The following is a 15,893-nucleotide window of genomic DNA, read 5'->3' as shown; positions in this document are numbered from 1 at the left end:
GAGAAGTTGAAGTTGCTGTTAAGCTCATTAAATATTAGATGGCTCAACAGAGCCTCAACCTCCTACATTGAAATGCCACAAAGTCACACAACAGTTGCATCGTCATTCTGGCTTCAGTTGTTCTGGGTTGTTAAGCCCGCAGGAAAGTATAATTGCCATAGGTTCTGTTTTGTGTGGGAACATCGCAAGAAGTGGTTTTTATTTTAATATATTAATTTTTTTCCTCTTACTTCATCGAGGATTTTGAGGCAATTTGGCTTGTTTTGTATTTCTTTTGTAACCTGACCAAAGTTAAATAGAATAAACAAAAGAATCATTAAAGCACACACAGACACACATTTTTGACAACTGTGTTGTGTAATGTCTGTCCCCTTGCCCAGTCAGGGCTATTCCCTGTTGGCCTCATACATCATTGTCTTTATTCCCTGTTGCCTTTTCTGTGCTGCTGTGATCTTGTCTGGTTGATGCATTGGTCCTTAGTCTCTGTGGGATGTTGTTGCTGTGGTGTTATTCCCCACTGACCAGCTCTCCACCGAAAAGCAAAAAAAATGGATGCTACTGCTGCTGTGATTGTGCTGCATTCTGCTCTGTTGAAGCTGCTCTGGTTGGGACATTAGTACAGTGTCTGTGCCTCCTCTATGTTAGATTTATTCATGTTATGCAGTCTCAGTAAAACTCTCTCTCTTTCTGGTTGTTACCAAATTGTCTGTGTGAAAATTTCTTGATGTGACCTTTGTTCATCTTATTCACAATAGCTATAGTTTTTGTATTTTTGGGTGGATTTTTCTTTTAATGTTAAAGAACTTGCTTGATATCTTGGGATATAACCTTATCCCACTTTCTTGCCCAGAGTTAGATGAGAAGATCAGTAATACCACTCTCATATCTGCATGAAAAACATGAAGCTGGAGACAGTTAGCTTAGCCTAGCTTAGCATAATGACTGGAAATGGGAAGGTAATAATATCTGTGTACCAGGCTCTCTAAGACTCATTAATAAACATGTTGCATCTTTTTTGTTCAAAAACTAAAGAGTAGTGATGTTACTTTGTAGTTTAAGGGGGTTATGATCCATGATTTCTTGGCTGGGAGCAGTGACTGTGCAAGGTTAGCTGTTCCCACTGTTTTGAGTCTTCATGCTAACCTAAGCTAAGCTAATCAGCTGCAGGTGGTAGTCTCATTTACTGTACAAACCTGAGATTGGTTTCAGTCTTCTCATTAAATTCTCAGTAAGAAAGTAAATGTGTATCTTTTCCAAAATGTAATTTCCTCTCTCTTTTTAGCGGTAGAAGACCATGACCTTCTGTCTTTGATGACACTACTGTTTCTGACTCCTTCCTTCCTTCATTCCTTTTTTCAAAGTTTCATTCCTTTCTGACCTGCTTAAAAATCTTACCTCTTCCTGCCATTTCTTCTCTCGGTTTTATGTTTCTTCCCTTTTCTTTCTTCACTGCTGCCATCTTCACTCGCTGTGTCTTTTCATCTTCACAATTTTTCATTTCTCCCTGTCCAGTCCTCTTTTCATTTTTCATGCATTTTCCTTGCTCAATCTATTTCCCTGCTCCTGTTTTGTTTTTGTTTTCATCTCACTTTAGTTCAGGCGATCTGAAGATGCTTCAAAGCCCAATTTGAGGGCGCTCTGCATAGAAAAAAAACTTTTCCCCTCCTCTGCTTTCATTTCCTTTCATATCCTTCCCTCTTCCTCTCTCTTCTCTTTCTCAAGGTTCAGTTTTTGTGCTTTGAGTCACACACAAGACAGCAAAGGTCTTATGAAGGTTGTCCCTGTCATGTGTCAGTATTTCAGGATGTTATTTTGCCTTTATGGTTCACTGTATTGATTCACTTTGCCTACATCCTCTGATTTCTCTCTCTCACACACACAGACACACATACACCAGCAGGGTTTTGACTGCCTGAGCTGTTTGTGAAGCATAGCAGCAGGTTGTTGAGAGCTGAAAATGCCTCATTATGTAAGACGTGTTTACCAGATGCCAGTCTACAGCTTCAGTTGTCCTCTGTCGCACTTTCTCACTCACTCACTCGACTGTAAGCAGTCATCTTGGCTCTCTCTCTCAATCTGTCTCTTTTTGTCCACTTCTCTATATATCACCTCTCCATGTTTATCTCCATCCATCTCTTTTTTCCATCCTTGCACCATTCTTACATAAACCACGCTGACATCTGTTTGTTTTATTGCATCACAACCTGTTCAGGTGTCAGAATTAATGAGTCTAAAATTTTGAGTCATGCACAGAGGTGCAGATATACACACAAAACATATTTTGGTCATGTAGGAGGATACTGCGTTGACTTTGATTGATTGACTGTGATGGGGCAGAGGACATGTTGGACACCGACTAGTTGTTCCTTGCTGTTTTTTGTGACTTGCATAACATACATGCATGATTGATAAAATGCCCAAAATCCCAAAAGCAAAGAAGAAAGTGGATAAAGCCACAGTACAGTTAGTTGCAAAAAAGAGAATATAGTAGTGTCATATATATATATATATATATATATATATATATATATATATATATATATGTATATATATATAAGCACTCCAAAAGAAGCATTAAAGCTTTATAGCTCTCTAACCATTGTCCTTTTCTTCTTTCTCTTCTGCATCCAGCCCAAGCAGCGCACCTCTCTGTCCTCATCCCTGGACGTCCAGAGGCCGGTCAACCACAGCTGTGAGCCCAGTGAGGTGAGCTCATCCCTGGGCTACGCCAGCTTCAGCACCAGCCCCCCCGCCAGCCCTCCCCTCAGTCCTAACCAGGAAGACTCTGCAGGCTCTAACGACGACTGTCAGCTCACCGGTAAGACTCATGAAACGGACATGAGATCATGATCAGAGATCAGTTAGTGTTAAATGCTGTCTCCCAGTAAGAAATCATAGTGAGCACCAGCCCGGTGGAATACACTCCACCCTGGCCTCTGACCTCCCAGTGGAGGAGGGTCAACAGAAACACAAAGACCCTCTCACGGGGAATATCACAATATGAAAACTCAGGCGTCCCAACATTGTTTGCTCATACAGACTTGTGTTTGTGCACTGGCAGGAAACACAGCAAATAAACCAAAGGATTGTATTTATAATAGTTGTCATTCGAGACAGAGATATTTGGATTTAAAGTGGCAGTGGAGTCTGTTGTAAGTCTGCAACTAAACTTTCATTTCATTATTGATTAGTCTTATTTTTAATCAATTAATCATTTTGTCCATTTAAATGCCAAAAAATAGTGTGAATGATGTTGGACTTTTAAAACTCAAGGTTACATATTTAAATTATTTATTTTGTCTGAATGCCCAAAACCCAAAGACATCTTGTTTAATATAATAGATGACAAAGAAAAACAGTGAATATTCCCATTGAAAAGACAGAACTTGTGATTTTATTTGGCTTAAAAAATGGCTTAAATGATTAATAATCATTTCTAGTTCTACAGGGAGCAGTTAAGAGTTGGAATAAATGGAACTGAGTTAAGCTAATGTTTGTGTGTAATCTGTGTAAAATACTTAAAATTTATCATGTGTATTAGCCAGCCTTGTTGACTTAGTGAGTGTTTGGGTTATTTCAGCCCTATTCAGTTATTCTGTGTGTTGATGCCTCATCCTTCATTCTGTCTTTGTGGCGTTAATGCAGCTGTTGTTTAAACTCTTTCAGCCTTGGAACCAAATGAAACTTTAATCCTTTTGCCCTGGGTCCCAGGAAATTGAAATCATATTTCTGCTCCTGTCACACTGGAGCCACACAAGAGCCAAGAGGCAAACACCTTTGAGGTTAACAACAGATCTTAGGTGGAACTGCTGGACTTAATCAGACTGTGTCAGGTGTGGAGGAACACACCATGGCTGACAGCTAGCTTCTGTTAAAGGGAGAATTAGAGATATGATATGAATGGGAAGAAATGAACAAGAAATATATTATGTACTGTTAGTTCTGGGAAACACATTTGCATGTGAACTGTAACTTTTTGTGAGAGGGAATCGTTTCATGAAGAGTGGTTAGAGTACCTTTAATCTACCTTTCAATCACTTCCCTCAACTTCTCCCTTATTTTTCATTGTTCTAAAAACCTTGAAAAAGATTTTGGGCAAAGCCTCCAAGGATGAATAGATGAATGCTGAGTTGGGAAGTAGGTTGAATGCTCTGACTGGTTGTAATGCTATTATCTGTATGAGTTAACTCTGTACTAGATCAAATCTGTCAAGTCGTATAATATTGTTGTGGTTTATTTCAACCTATCCAGGTGTCAGGTTGGTAAGTTTGTTACTTATTACAGTGTTGATGAGTTGCTGATTTTAGTCTAGCAAGCAAAACTGTGAATCCCACCTGTCTAGGAATTGAGGGGCGTTGAGACAAGCTCTAAGAATTATTCTACAGAAGGTTTTGACCTTTGGTGTAGTCATCTGGGTTTTGAAAACTGTGTGGGTGCACATCTGTGTGTCAGGATAAAGTAAAAACAGGTCAGACCATACGTTTACCCTACAGCTTCTTGTGTGAAGCAGGTCATACTCCAGCAGAGGAGGTTAAGTAAAACAGCATTGTGCAACAGAGCTAGTAAGCTGCAAGAGCACTTTGGACTGTTTTCTGTCTCCTGACAGTTTGCTATAGCCCAGCATCATGAATTAGTTTGTCAAAGTTCACCAAACTGGAACTCATTGCACAGATTTACACTCCCTGCATAAGTGAATCTTCCAGTTGTAGTGAGAAATATATGGAAGTTTTATTTTTAAGTGAAAACTGATCTCAACTTTCATATTAGTCTCAAGTTTGTTTGACTGGAAATGAGGATGCAAACAAGCTCTTTCAGGGGAGAGACTGTACCGGATATCCTAAAAAACTAGGCTCCAAGACATCAGCAAGAGATGCTCTGTTACTCCTGTGGGGAGTCCCTTTTACTGTCAGGCTAGATGAAAGAAAGATGTTAGTTTCATCTTATGATGTCCCCCCCTGCTGAGTTTAAGGGTTTCTCCTCCAAAAGGAATATTCTGTGTAATGAAGGAGGTGTTTTCTCATAAGAATCTCATATTGAGGGCAGTTAAGTCTTAAATCTGCATAAAAACACATTTAAGTACTTTTACTTTGTTCACATAATAAAATCAATCATTCCTGACCAGATGATCGTGATATTTCTTATTTAAAGTTACCTTTCTTGTAATTTAGAAGTTTTTCCACTTCACTGGAACACTACAGAAGGAAACTGGGACGTGGGGGCCACTGGCTTACAGCCTGGTTTACTCCTGACCCTTACTTCCTTTGTGTCATTTCCTAGTCACTTGCTTCTTGTGTTACCATAGTGATGAGATTCCTTGTTGTCATGGCGAAGTGGCAGCCCTGGCGATAGTTAGCTGGTGACGTGGTCGTGAATACTTCCTTCTCTCACCTGGGTTTCAGTCCAACTGTCCCTCACACACGCTGCTATCAGGCACCGACAGAAGAGGCAGAGCAGGGGAAGTCGACCAGACAGGAGGCATTTTCTGTGTGTGTGTGTCTGTTTCATCCCGGAGCAGTTCAGAGGCCCAGCTAGGCTTTGATCTGTGTAGTGCCTCAAATCGAAAAACACATTCATTATCAATCCACAGGTGCTTGCACATACAGACACACACAGGCGTAAAACTGAATGAGACATCTTCATCTACTATTCCTATTGAAGCACTGCTGTGGTATTTATGCATCAAGAGTGTGTTATTTCCTTCTTGAACCTACATAATGAGCCTTGAGTCTGATACTGATGTCTGATGTCTTCTGAGGACAAGGACTGGGGAGCAATTATTGATCAGAGTGTTGAAAAGTTCTCGTTTCACATTGAACACATTAGCTACACCTCCATTTAGATGCACTGGAAACAGATCATTTGTAAAGTTACAAAACCAGTTTGATGATGTGCAGGAAGACGTCAATGTTTCATACTGACTTTGTTGTTTATGACGTTGGTTCTTACATGACTGACTTCAGAGCTCAGTGGCTTTTATTTCACAACTGCTGCAGCTCAGGTGGTGAAGCTTATGCACTAATCGCTGGGTTGGCTGTTCAATCCCCAGCTCGTCCTGTTCATATGTTAAAGTGACCTTGGACAAGACCCTTAAATGACCCCCACATTGCTTCTGCTGGTGAAGGAGAAGCAAATCATGAGCTGCTTTTGATTGTGCAGCCGAACAGTGTTTGTTGACGATGTTTAGTGTGTCTTGGTCGAGGTGAGAAGGATTTATTTATGATATCCAGTGCTATGGAGCATCCAATTTTTAGTTTAACATTAATAGCATAACATACATGGAGAATGGGAAAAACATTTTGTCGCTTTCTTACCGAGAGTTAAATGAGAATACAGCCTGCAGCTACTTAGCTTAGCTAGGACAAATACTGTAAGCACAGGGAAACTGCTAGCCTGGCTCTTTCTTAGGGTCTCTAAAGCTCACTAACTCATTACAGCTCCTGTGTAAAAACAACAGTTTGTGATTTTACACGGGTTATTTGCTAAACTGTTATTTGGTATAGTAACTTCCTGCAGTTTTCATAGCTACAAGGCAAGAAAACAAATAACTTCTATACTTTGCTGTACCTGATAAACTATTCCTTTAAAGTGAAGTTATTCACTTATTTTGTTGTGTAAATTTATTTACTTCTTTGCATCATTTGAAAATTTCACCTAAAAAATTACTCAAGGAAAATATGACTATTGATGCAAAGACACTACAATTTGAGGCACTCTCATCAAATTAAATCTCTGCTGTAGAATTATAAAAACAGGTAAAAGTACATTTACATTAAGGACATTAAAATGCCTCGTTTACCACACCTAGAAACACAGTATATAAGCACTCCACGTATACAATGAATAATGTATTCTAAAAAAGTCTACCTCTTTCTGTTTCACACTCTCAGTATTTCTCTACGTGTGTCTCTCCCTCGCTCTCCCTCAAACAACACCAGGAATAGATTGGCACCCATTTATATTTTCATTTAATTTTTTCTCTATTTTTTTCCTCCCTCCTTCTTCTTCTGCAACTCTGCTCATCCCTCCTGCTCTCTCTACTTATTAGCTTTATAAGGCCCATTGAGGGGTTGCCATAGTAACAAGTGGCTTACAGAGAGAGAGAGAGAGAGGGGGAGAGAGAGAGAATGAGAGAAAGAGGGAGTATATATATGTATGTGGGTACAGAAGGCAAAGAATCACAGAATTCAAAGGATGCCAGTGAAAAAGAGAGTGGGAGAGAGAGAATGAGAGTCTAACGTTGCGGGGGTAGGGGGGTGAGGAGCGAAAATCAGAAAAATGGGAGAGAATGAAATGTGAGATTTCAAGGGGGGGGGGGGGGGCAGGGGCCGTGGGGGGTGGAATGAGAAATGAGGACAAGAAAGTGATGGGGACACTTTTTTTTCCTGTGCGCACCATAAAAGGTCTTTCCTTCCTTTCTCTCCACATCTGTCTCTCCTCGTCTTATTCCTCTCATTCTCTCCCTAAAAATCCTGAACCGCTAATCTAACATTTATACAATAAATCTCCGGCCCTGCAGCAAAGTATGCAGGTGTCAGCCACCTGCGTGGGCAGTTGGATAAAAAGGAGGCCTATTTATAACCCAATCCATCACTGGTGCTGCTGTTGATGCTACGGAACCATGGCTTACGTAATGTTTGACATCGCTTGAGAAAATATTCCCTCAGTGCCCTCGGTGCAGAGTGCCAAGTGCAATGCAGTGTTATGCAAAAGCAGTGCAACTGTTGACGCAGTTGTCCTCCATGAATTATGCAGTGCCCCCTGCGACAAGTCAGTGACAAACAAGCACAAATCTGCAGGTCTGTCTTTTTTATTCATTTGGAAGCTGTTGAGTTGCTGAAACACTTCACAGCTACTTATGCAAATGATAATATATGAGCAATTTTTGCACATAATGCACTTACTATTTAGTTATTATTTAGTTGATATTTCAATGTGATTTAAATGGAAATCCCAGTATTCCTCAACCTGTGTATTGTTCTAATGTTTTTGCTCATAATAACATTTAAAACTGCAATAATTCTTATTTTTATACTTTGAATAGTTCAAATGAATCATAATTTGAAATGGATCAATCACTGTCTATCACCTTACTCATTGTTTTTGTTTTATGATCTGCAACTTTACTCCTTGGGTTGACGCCAATGGCTCTCACCTGCATCATTACCAGCTGCAGTAGGTAGCTGATTTCAGCAAAAAAACTGTGATAAACCCACTCATTAACCAATAACAGTTAGCTAGCGACTAGCTGGTGAAGATAGTGGAATGTTAAGCGGCTTAAGAGCCAACAATTTCCATGAGGTGTAGACAGTATTTGACTTATATTCATCAGGTGGCCAGAAACATGCCTCCCAAATCTCTACATCAGACAGTGTATCATTAAATTTAACCAGCAGCAACTATGTATATGTTTTGCATTGCCTGCAAATACAGTGATTGAAACCAGTCTTTAGACTCTTGTTTCTCATTTACCATAAGAAAATAAAATTTTCTAGATTTCTCTCGGCCAGTTGCCTGCAAAACACAACTCCATACGTTCCTCATAATGGAGCCACAGAGGCGCTGAGTGATCGATAAGCTTGAACAGTTAATGATCCATAAATGGCAAAATGATCAGCCACTCTGTGTGTGTGTGCGGCCCTGGCTGTGTGTTTACAAGAAAGAGTTAAATTCATTAGACCTCTGCTGCTTAATTCACTCCTTTGTTCTCAAATATCACACACTTCACTTGTACCTTGACATCAACTCACAACTACAAGCACACTCGTCTGCACAAATACACAGTGGGTCTGCCAGCCTGCTGTGCTTGATCATTAAGTCATCCTCAAAGTCAGCAGTGCCTTTGTTTGCAGCATTAATTTGATAACCAAGTGCTCTCACGCACACACACATGCTCATGGTTTTTCTTGATTTTCCATCCAGTCGACACCTTAGCTCTGTCCTTTGCTGTCTTTGTTATACACAGTCATATTTGAAGCCATTTCTTTTTTATGTGTCACAGCCAGCATTGCATGAAGCCTAATGAAATAAATTCTCCAATTAGTGGCCATTCATATTGTCCATTAACATATTTGATTATAATCATAGCTTCACAGAAGTCAGTTTGTGTATAAGACTCAGCTTTACTTTTCTTTCCCCTCACATTTTACACTGAAGCAGAAAAGCAGCAGTGCTGTCTGCAGATGTGCTCTCCACTTATATAAAATGACAGGAATTTTCTCTGCTGTTCTACCCAGGTTGAATGTGCTGAATGTGTGCCCCCCCTGTCGATGTGGCAGATGGCAGATGTGATAAAATTATAGCTCTCCTCTCACCACTTTTTGACCCGGGGGTGAAAGAGGATCAATCAAGGATAAAAGCTTAAGTCAGATTTGATAGGTAGGAGGAGGAGACAGGTAGAAAACATTTAGTCATTTTGTTGTGTTTGCAGTTTTGTTTCTGTGTGGTTGTAAACTGTACATGAGTTATTGTTATAATTAGGTACACAGGCAGAATCAAATACAATCTAGTGCAAAGCCTTGCAATATATTCTGCCTTTGTGAATCTAATAATATTCAGTTTTTGTTGATGAAGAAGTACTGATTTATTTTAGAGCCCATTGTCTCCCTTACTCTGGTCTTATCCTCATTTTATTGGTCTTGCCTGGTTTCCTTTCTTTTGTAAAGCAGTGTAACTTTAATAGAAGTGCTATATGAATACAGTTTATTGTTACAGTGGTATGGACTGCCAGTTGTCTCTAATATTCTGTCCTACTTTACATAGGATGTAACTACTGTACGTAAAAACTACTATAGAGCTGAATCAATCAGCAGCTGTCTGATATAGAGTGGGTGCCTTCGGACATTGTCAGTCTCTGTAGTAAAGTGTCCTCTTCAAATTATCCTGCCCTCAGAGTTGTAGCTCTAATTAACAGAACAGTTTCATTAGCTGAGCTGGATGGTTTTGATCACACATATTGTGCGCTTGTTTCATTTAGATTTACCCTCAGGCAGTTGTGCTAACAAGACAGGTCCAGGAAATTTGTGAGTGCTGTGTATGTGATGGCATTTGGCTACACTACAACAAGATTAAAACATCTCAGCATCACCTTGATTGATGCAAATGTCAGACATTTTTGGTTTTAAGTTAAATGTCTTGACAGCTGGATTGCCATTTAGTGCAGCCATTTCTGTCCCCTCTGGATGATTTAGCAATTTCTTTGACAATCCCCTGACTTTTCTTCTAACACCATCACTGGGTCAAACTTATAGTATGTCCAGTTGTTTATGACCAAACATCTGCTAACCTAATGACATTCCCATCAGCTTCACTGTTGCCAGCACATTGATATTGATGCATTTCGCTCCAAGCACAGCTGTGCTGAAGTGCAGCCTCACAGAGCTGCTGCCTTGGCTGTACACTCTTGTTTCTGCAGCTACAGTACACACTTGTGGCATTTGTGTTATCCTTTTGTGCTCCTATCCACTCTTTTAAGTTATGAAAATGCATACATTTGTGCACACCTAATTCAGCAAAGTGCAGGAAAGTCATTAAGAGAGGTAGCCATCAACCTAACTCCTCTCATCATCTAAGCTGCCTTCTTTCTCACCCCACCCCCCCTCCTCTCTCACCATCTTTGTATTTTGGTTTAAATATCCCTCCTCTCACTCATTTGTGGTTTAGTTTCGGATAAAAGGACCTGAGGTGATGGTGAGTCATGTTTCGAAGCTCTCAACACAAAAGAGGCTCACACAGACACCCAGGCTCAGTTCAAAGGAACAAAAACAGAAAGTAACAGAATTGAGTGAGATTCATAGAGAAACTCGTCCTGCTGTTGATCACATTCAGCAGCAGTGAAGCTTGAAAAGAGTATAGGCTGATCAGACAGAATAAAGTGCAGCTTTTTACAGAGCAGTGGTGTCTGCAGTTGTAATGTTTATAATATAATGTGTAAAATGTTGGTATAAAACACTTAAAGGTAGAGCAGAGCCTCTTGACAGCATTTTGTGTTGACTACATGGAAAAACAGCACAATTCCACAGTCATTGATTCATGTCAGAGAGCAGAAATGAATTGCAGGCATGCATATTGTATTTAGACAAACTATTGTTTTAGGTTTCTGATATGCTGTTTGATCATGGCAAAGTATCTAATGCCCCATTTAGCCAATTAATATGTAATATATGTCTTCATTGTGTTTGTGTTGCCTTAGAAAAAGGCATAATTGTGTGGTTTTTGCTAACAAACCGAACTAGTCAGTAACTTAAGAGGGCACAGTTATGCCTGAAAGAAAACTAAGAGCACACTTACTTTTGTAGTTTTCCTTTTTTGTTTTCTTATGTAACTAAAACTGACTGAAAAGAAAGATAAACATAGCAGAGCTGTGTAAAAATGACCTCTATAATGTGATTTTGTGAAGCAGATTTATATAAATGTGTGGGCTGTTGAGGTCATACTCACTGATATTGGGTTCAATTGTGTTGAGTAGCAGTAAATGCTAAGTAGTTGTATTGATAAACCTCTTAGCAGCAGGCTCACATTAGTCCCTAATCCATACTGGTGCTGTGTGATTGTGGAGTGGCACTGTACAAAGTTACAGACTGGCTGCTGTACATTGTTACAGAGACCTTAAAGCGCAGTGGAGGATCTCTAGTTTGAGAGGAGCAAAAAACTGAATTCCCATCTGCTCAGTCAGACCGCCTTAGATCCTAGAATAAATATGACCTAATGACACTAAATTGAGTGAGTTTTCTTCTGAATAAAGTTCTGTTTATGTTCAGGTGTTTCCCAACAAAAAGTGTTGTGTGTATCCCTGAGGAAACCTGTATATGCGTGCTCACTAGCTCACAGTCCTCTTCATCTTCCTTGCATTGCTGCTTTTCTGGGTGTGTTGCCACCGCCGTGTCAGACGTAAAAAAGTGTGTATTGCGTCACCTGGGTGGTCATGGAGGTGCATCCTCTATACAAACAAAACACTATTCTCCATAGTGGTACTAGTAGTCAAAAGGTCCACAGGGTATCGGTCTATTTGATTGTGGGATTTGTGTTATCCTTTTGTACTCCTATCCAGTCTTTGAAGTTGAAAATTCATAAATTCATGCGCTGCTTTATGATTTAGTTTTACACACACGCGCGCGCATGCGCGCACACAGAATTTCACTTATACTAGAGAAACACTGTCGTCACTGTCAACTTGAGGATACTTGAATAATTGGTTACCGCGAAAGCTGAGCCAGTTGCTGTAGCAATATACTCTATGCACTCTAATCAGGGATGAAACTGTGAATTCAATATCTGCAGACTGACCCTTGTCCGCCTTAAGGCTGGGTACAGATACGTACAGGCTATCAGACATGAAGCAATGCTCTCAGCAGGGACTCCTATCTCTCCCTCTCTCTGCCTGCCATGATGGGGAGTTAAGACTGACCTGTTTGCACCTGTTAGTGTAACGCTCGCTCTGGTGTCACAGACCTGAAACTTTGTCTCAGCATGCCCAGTCACAAATTAAAAAAAAACAAAAAAAAACAGCAGCAGCAGCAGCAGCTAGGGAAAATTCCACATCAGTTTAATCTTGGAACATGATGAGCTGGAGAAATTGAGAAAGGCATGCACCAGATTCAGAGATTGTATCTGTTTCTCTCTGTGGCCACTTTTAGATCTTGTGGCAAGTATTGTGCTTGTATACTTAAACTGTAAATGATGAAGAATTAATTTATTAAAAACAAAACCTACTGTTATTGTTTAGAGTACACAGTTAGTAAATTACATTACATTTACCAACAGTGGTTGGTAATGTAATTTCATGCTTTGTTGCTCCTTAAACTTCTCAGTCCCAGACTAATAATTCATCTTATCTGCCTCTGAGTTTCCTCTCAGATATTTAGTATTAATATTCCAAATATTCAGTAGATGTATTGTGTTTCAGGAAAATGTAGTGCTCTTTGCAAAATGAACAAAGAGTAGATGTGAATAGTTTCAGTCAATATTTGACTGTGTGATGGATTACACAGTATACATGTGGTGAAATTCAATACATCCATATTTAAAGAATACATTTAAACATGTTTATGCATTACTTATAGCTCAGTTGTTGTGGAGATACCACTGAGCTGTTTCATGACAACTAAGTAAACTCCATCCACTGAGGAACACTGTGAGATATGGTTGAAAGTCCAGAAAATTGAGTGAGTGGACCTTGAGTCCACTAGTCCACTGATTTTTATTTACTTATTTACTGTCAAACCAAGGCCAACTAAGTTCAAGTGGAAGAATCCAGTTACAATTCTGATGGTGTCAGATAGGATTTTTTTTTTTTTTTTCAGAACAGTAATCCAAATAATCTGTGAAATATGTGAGGTTTTTTCTGTAACTGCAGAATCTATGAATTACAACAGCCTCATAACCAATGAATAACACAGGTGAAAATAAATCATAAAAGCATGCATTTAAAAAAAACAACTTTTATTCATGTTTTAATCCAGTCAAACCATGTCATTAATCTTTCTGACTTCACAGAGGTCAAGGCTTGTGACCCCTTATCACAAATCTTTCTGGGTTGTTGCATTTGAGCAATTTTCAAAGGGCTGAAGATGCAAAACTGTTCATGGATTTTAGATTTAAGATCTGAGACAACACAGTGACAAATGTTATCGCAAAAATACGGTATGTTTTGTCTTCTTTCATATCCTATTAGTCATCTCACAACAGTTAAGATTTAACTTGTGAGGTCTTGAGCCTCTAGGTTGGAAAAAGGTTCAAGCTTAATCTTTACTTAAACACTGTGTGGAAATGTGACATTTTCTGGGACTGATGACATCATATCTTGGGTATAATTGAAACTTTACTTCCCTAGTGCTACTTAGCAGTACTTTTGTGCCTTTAGCTAATGATTTTAACATTTCCAACAGCACTTAAAAGGAGCATTTCTACAGCTCTCACATGTAATTAATTGAATTTCCTGTTGCCTTAACACTCTCAAATCAACGGTCAAGACTTGAAATCATTTCCTGTCATCATCAGTCGCAGCAGTGGCCCACCACAGTCCTACAGTACCATCTTGATGTGGGTTTGTTAGCCTAGTCTCGTACTAACCAAGCATTAGCTTAGCGCCTGAGGCTCAGGGAGCAGATAATGATTTATCCAGGCCTGTGGCGCTTAGGAAATAGGGCTCAGTCTTTAATCTTGGGTATGACTGACAGTTCAGATATTACTCTGTAGTTTTTAATAACAGTCAGTGCGGCGCCACAAGAGACGGAGCGATGAACACGGTGCTATCAGATGTTTGGATCATCCCTCAGCCCCTCACGCTACCACACACACAAACACACACAGAGGAAAACATCTCAGTGTATGAGAGGTAGCTTGTATTGTATTTATAGTGTTAGTGCATCTCTCTGCATAGACATGCTCACAGTTCATTTTAGTCATTTACCACAAAGAGGAGGGGGACAATAAAGATGCAGTTAGACAAGTTTGTTCTATATACCGTCATATAGTAGTTTGTGACTATCAAGTTTATTATAATGGAAATTTAAACAATCTCATGACCTTCAGTCTGTGTGACAATCAATAATAAATGAGGTTTTATTAGGTTTTTGATACAAATCTTCAACATTCTTAGTAGAAACTCAGCCTCTGGTGAGCTGTTGTGCTGCTCTATGGACTGACTGGCTTTACTATGACAGATCAAGCCTCATTCCCATCTCCCTGGTTTCTCTTCCCTCCCATTTTGACATATAACCTCCAGCTCTATATCCCCACTCTTTCATTTCTCTACCTCCTGCCCCCATCTGTCATTCACTCCTTCATTCTGTCACTCCTTTATTTCTCCAGCCACTTTCACAAGCCGCTCGTTCACCTCTCTGTCTCTCTCTTTCTGCCTGTCATTCACTGTTATATGTTTCCCACACACCCCCTCACTTTACCTCAGCCTCACTGTCATTCGTCAGCCCTTCTTTGGCTTTTCTGTTTTGCTGTGTTGCTACTGTTTGCCTCTCCATAACTCATTTGCCCTTCTGCTTAAACCAAGTTTTCTATTCAGTAAGATAACCTCCTTCACTCACTCTCTCTCTGTTGCCCACTCCCTCTCCTTCTCTCTGTATTTCAACATTCACCTTTACGACCTCCTGCTTGAAGTTCTTTTTCCCCATCCTCCTCTTCCTCCTCCTTCCCTCTCTCTTCATTGCCTTCTTACATGTAATTTTCTCCTTCTGCAGAAGCATCTCTCTCAGCACCTTCTGAGAATAGTGTTGACAATTTTTATGCCCTCCAACCATTTAATCTTTTTCTAGATTTTGATACTGTATGATGGCTTTCATTTAGAACAGAGGTTCACGATTCACCACTCTGAAATGAAATCTTGCTGCTGTAAAGTGATTGCTGGCAAGAGACTAAAACTCTTTGGAAGAACGTTTTCTTTACATGCCAATATGAGCTGGTTAAAGACCAAAGCTTTGTCCCAATTCAATATGAAATATTAGCTCTTAGCAAGATTTGAATATGCTACAAAATTAAGCAGAACATTGCATATGCTCACTAAAATGCTTTAATGCTATTGTCTCAGAATGTAGTGCACAAAGAAAATGAAGGAGCTGCTCGCAGGTATGTGACAATTAAACAAACTGCCAAAAGCAGTGAGACAGCTTAAGGAAGATCTTATAACACAAGAAGTAAGAATTGAATCTTTGGAAAACCATTTTCTTTTCTTTTTGTAAATGAGCAGTGGCATTTCAAAGTCCTTGCCGAATTTACATTTGTACTGTACAGACCTTTTTCATGACATTATGAGTCGTCACAGCAGGATGAACACAGGTGTAACTAATAATGTTAATTATGTCTGCATTCCACTTAGTTCCAGGCCTTTGATGTTGTTCATGTTAGACTGTCATGGCTTACTGGAGTCTCTGAACAGAACACAG

The 15,893-nt window shown here is 39.7% G+C and overlaps 1 protein-coding gene across 9 annotated transcripts in view; it reads left to right on the top strand.

Annotated features, from left to right (window-relative positions):
* anks1b (ankyrin repeat and sterile alpha motif domain containing 1B) overlaps window positions 1-15,893 on the top strand; it is a 215,312-nt gene that overhangs the window by 125,812 nt on the left and 73,607 nt on the right. For all 9 annotated transcript variants that reach the window (XM_051077885.1, XM_051077884.1, XM_051077890.1 and 6 more), the window contains exon 13: window positions 2,632-2,818. In XM_051077885.1, coding sequence (XP_050933842.1) covers window positions 2,632-2,818 — 187 coding nt within the window. The remainder of the gene's footprint in view (window positions 1-2,631; window positions 2,819-15,893) is intronic.

The sequence above is a fragment of the Lates calcarifer genome, linkage group LG18 (genome assembly GCF_001640805.2).
Source record: "Lates calcarifer isolate ASB-BC8 linkage group LG18, TLL_Latcal_v3, whole genome shotgun sequence".
Taxonomy (NCBI): Eukaryota; Metazoa; Chordata; class Actinopteri; family Centropomidae; genus Lates; species Lates calcarifer.
Note: the sequence above shows the minus strand (reverse complement) of the source record. Positions and strands in the feature narration are given on the sequence as shown.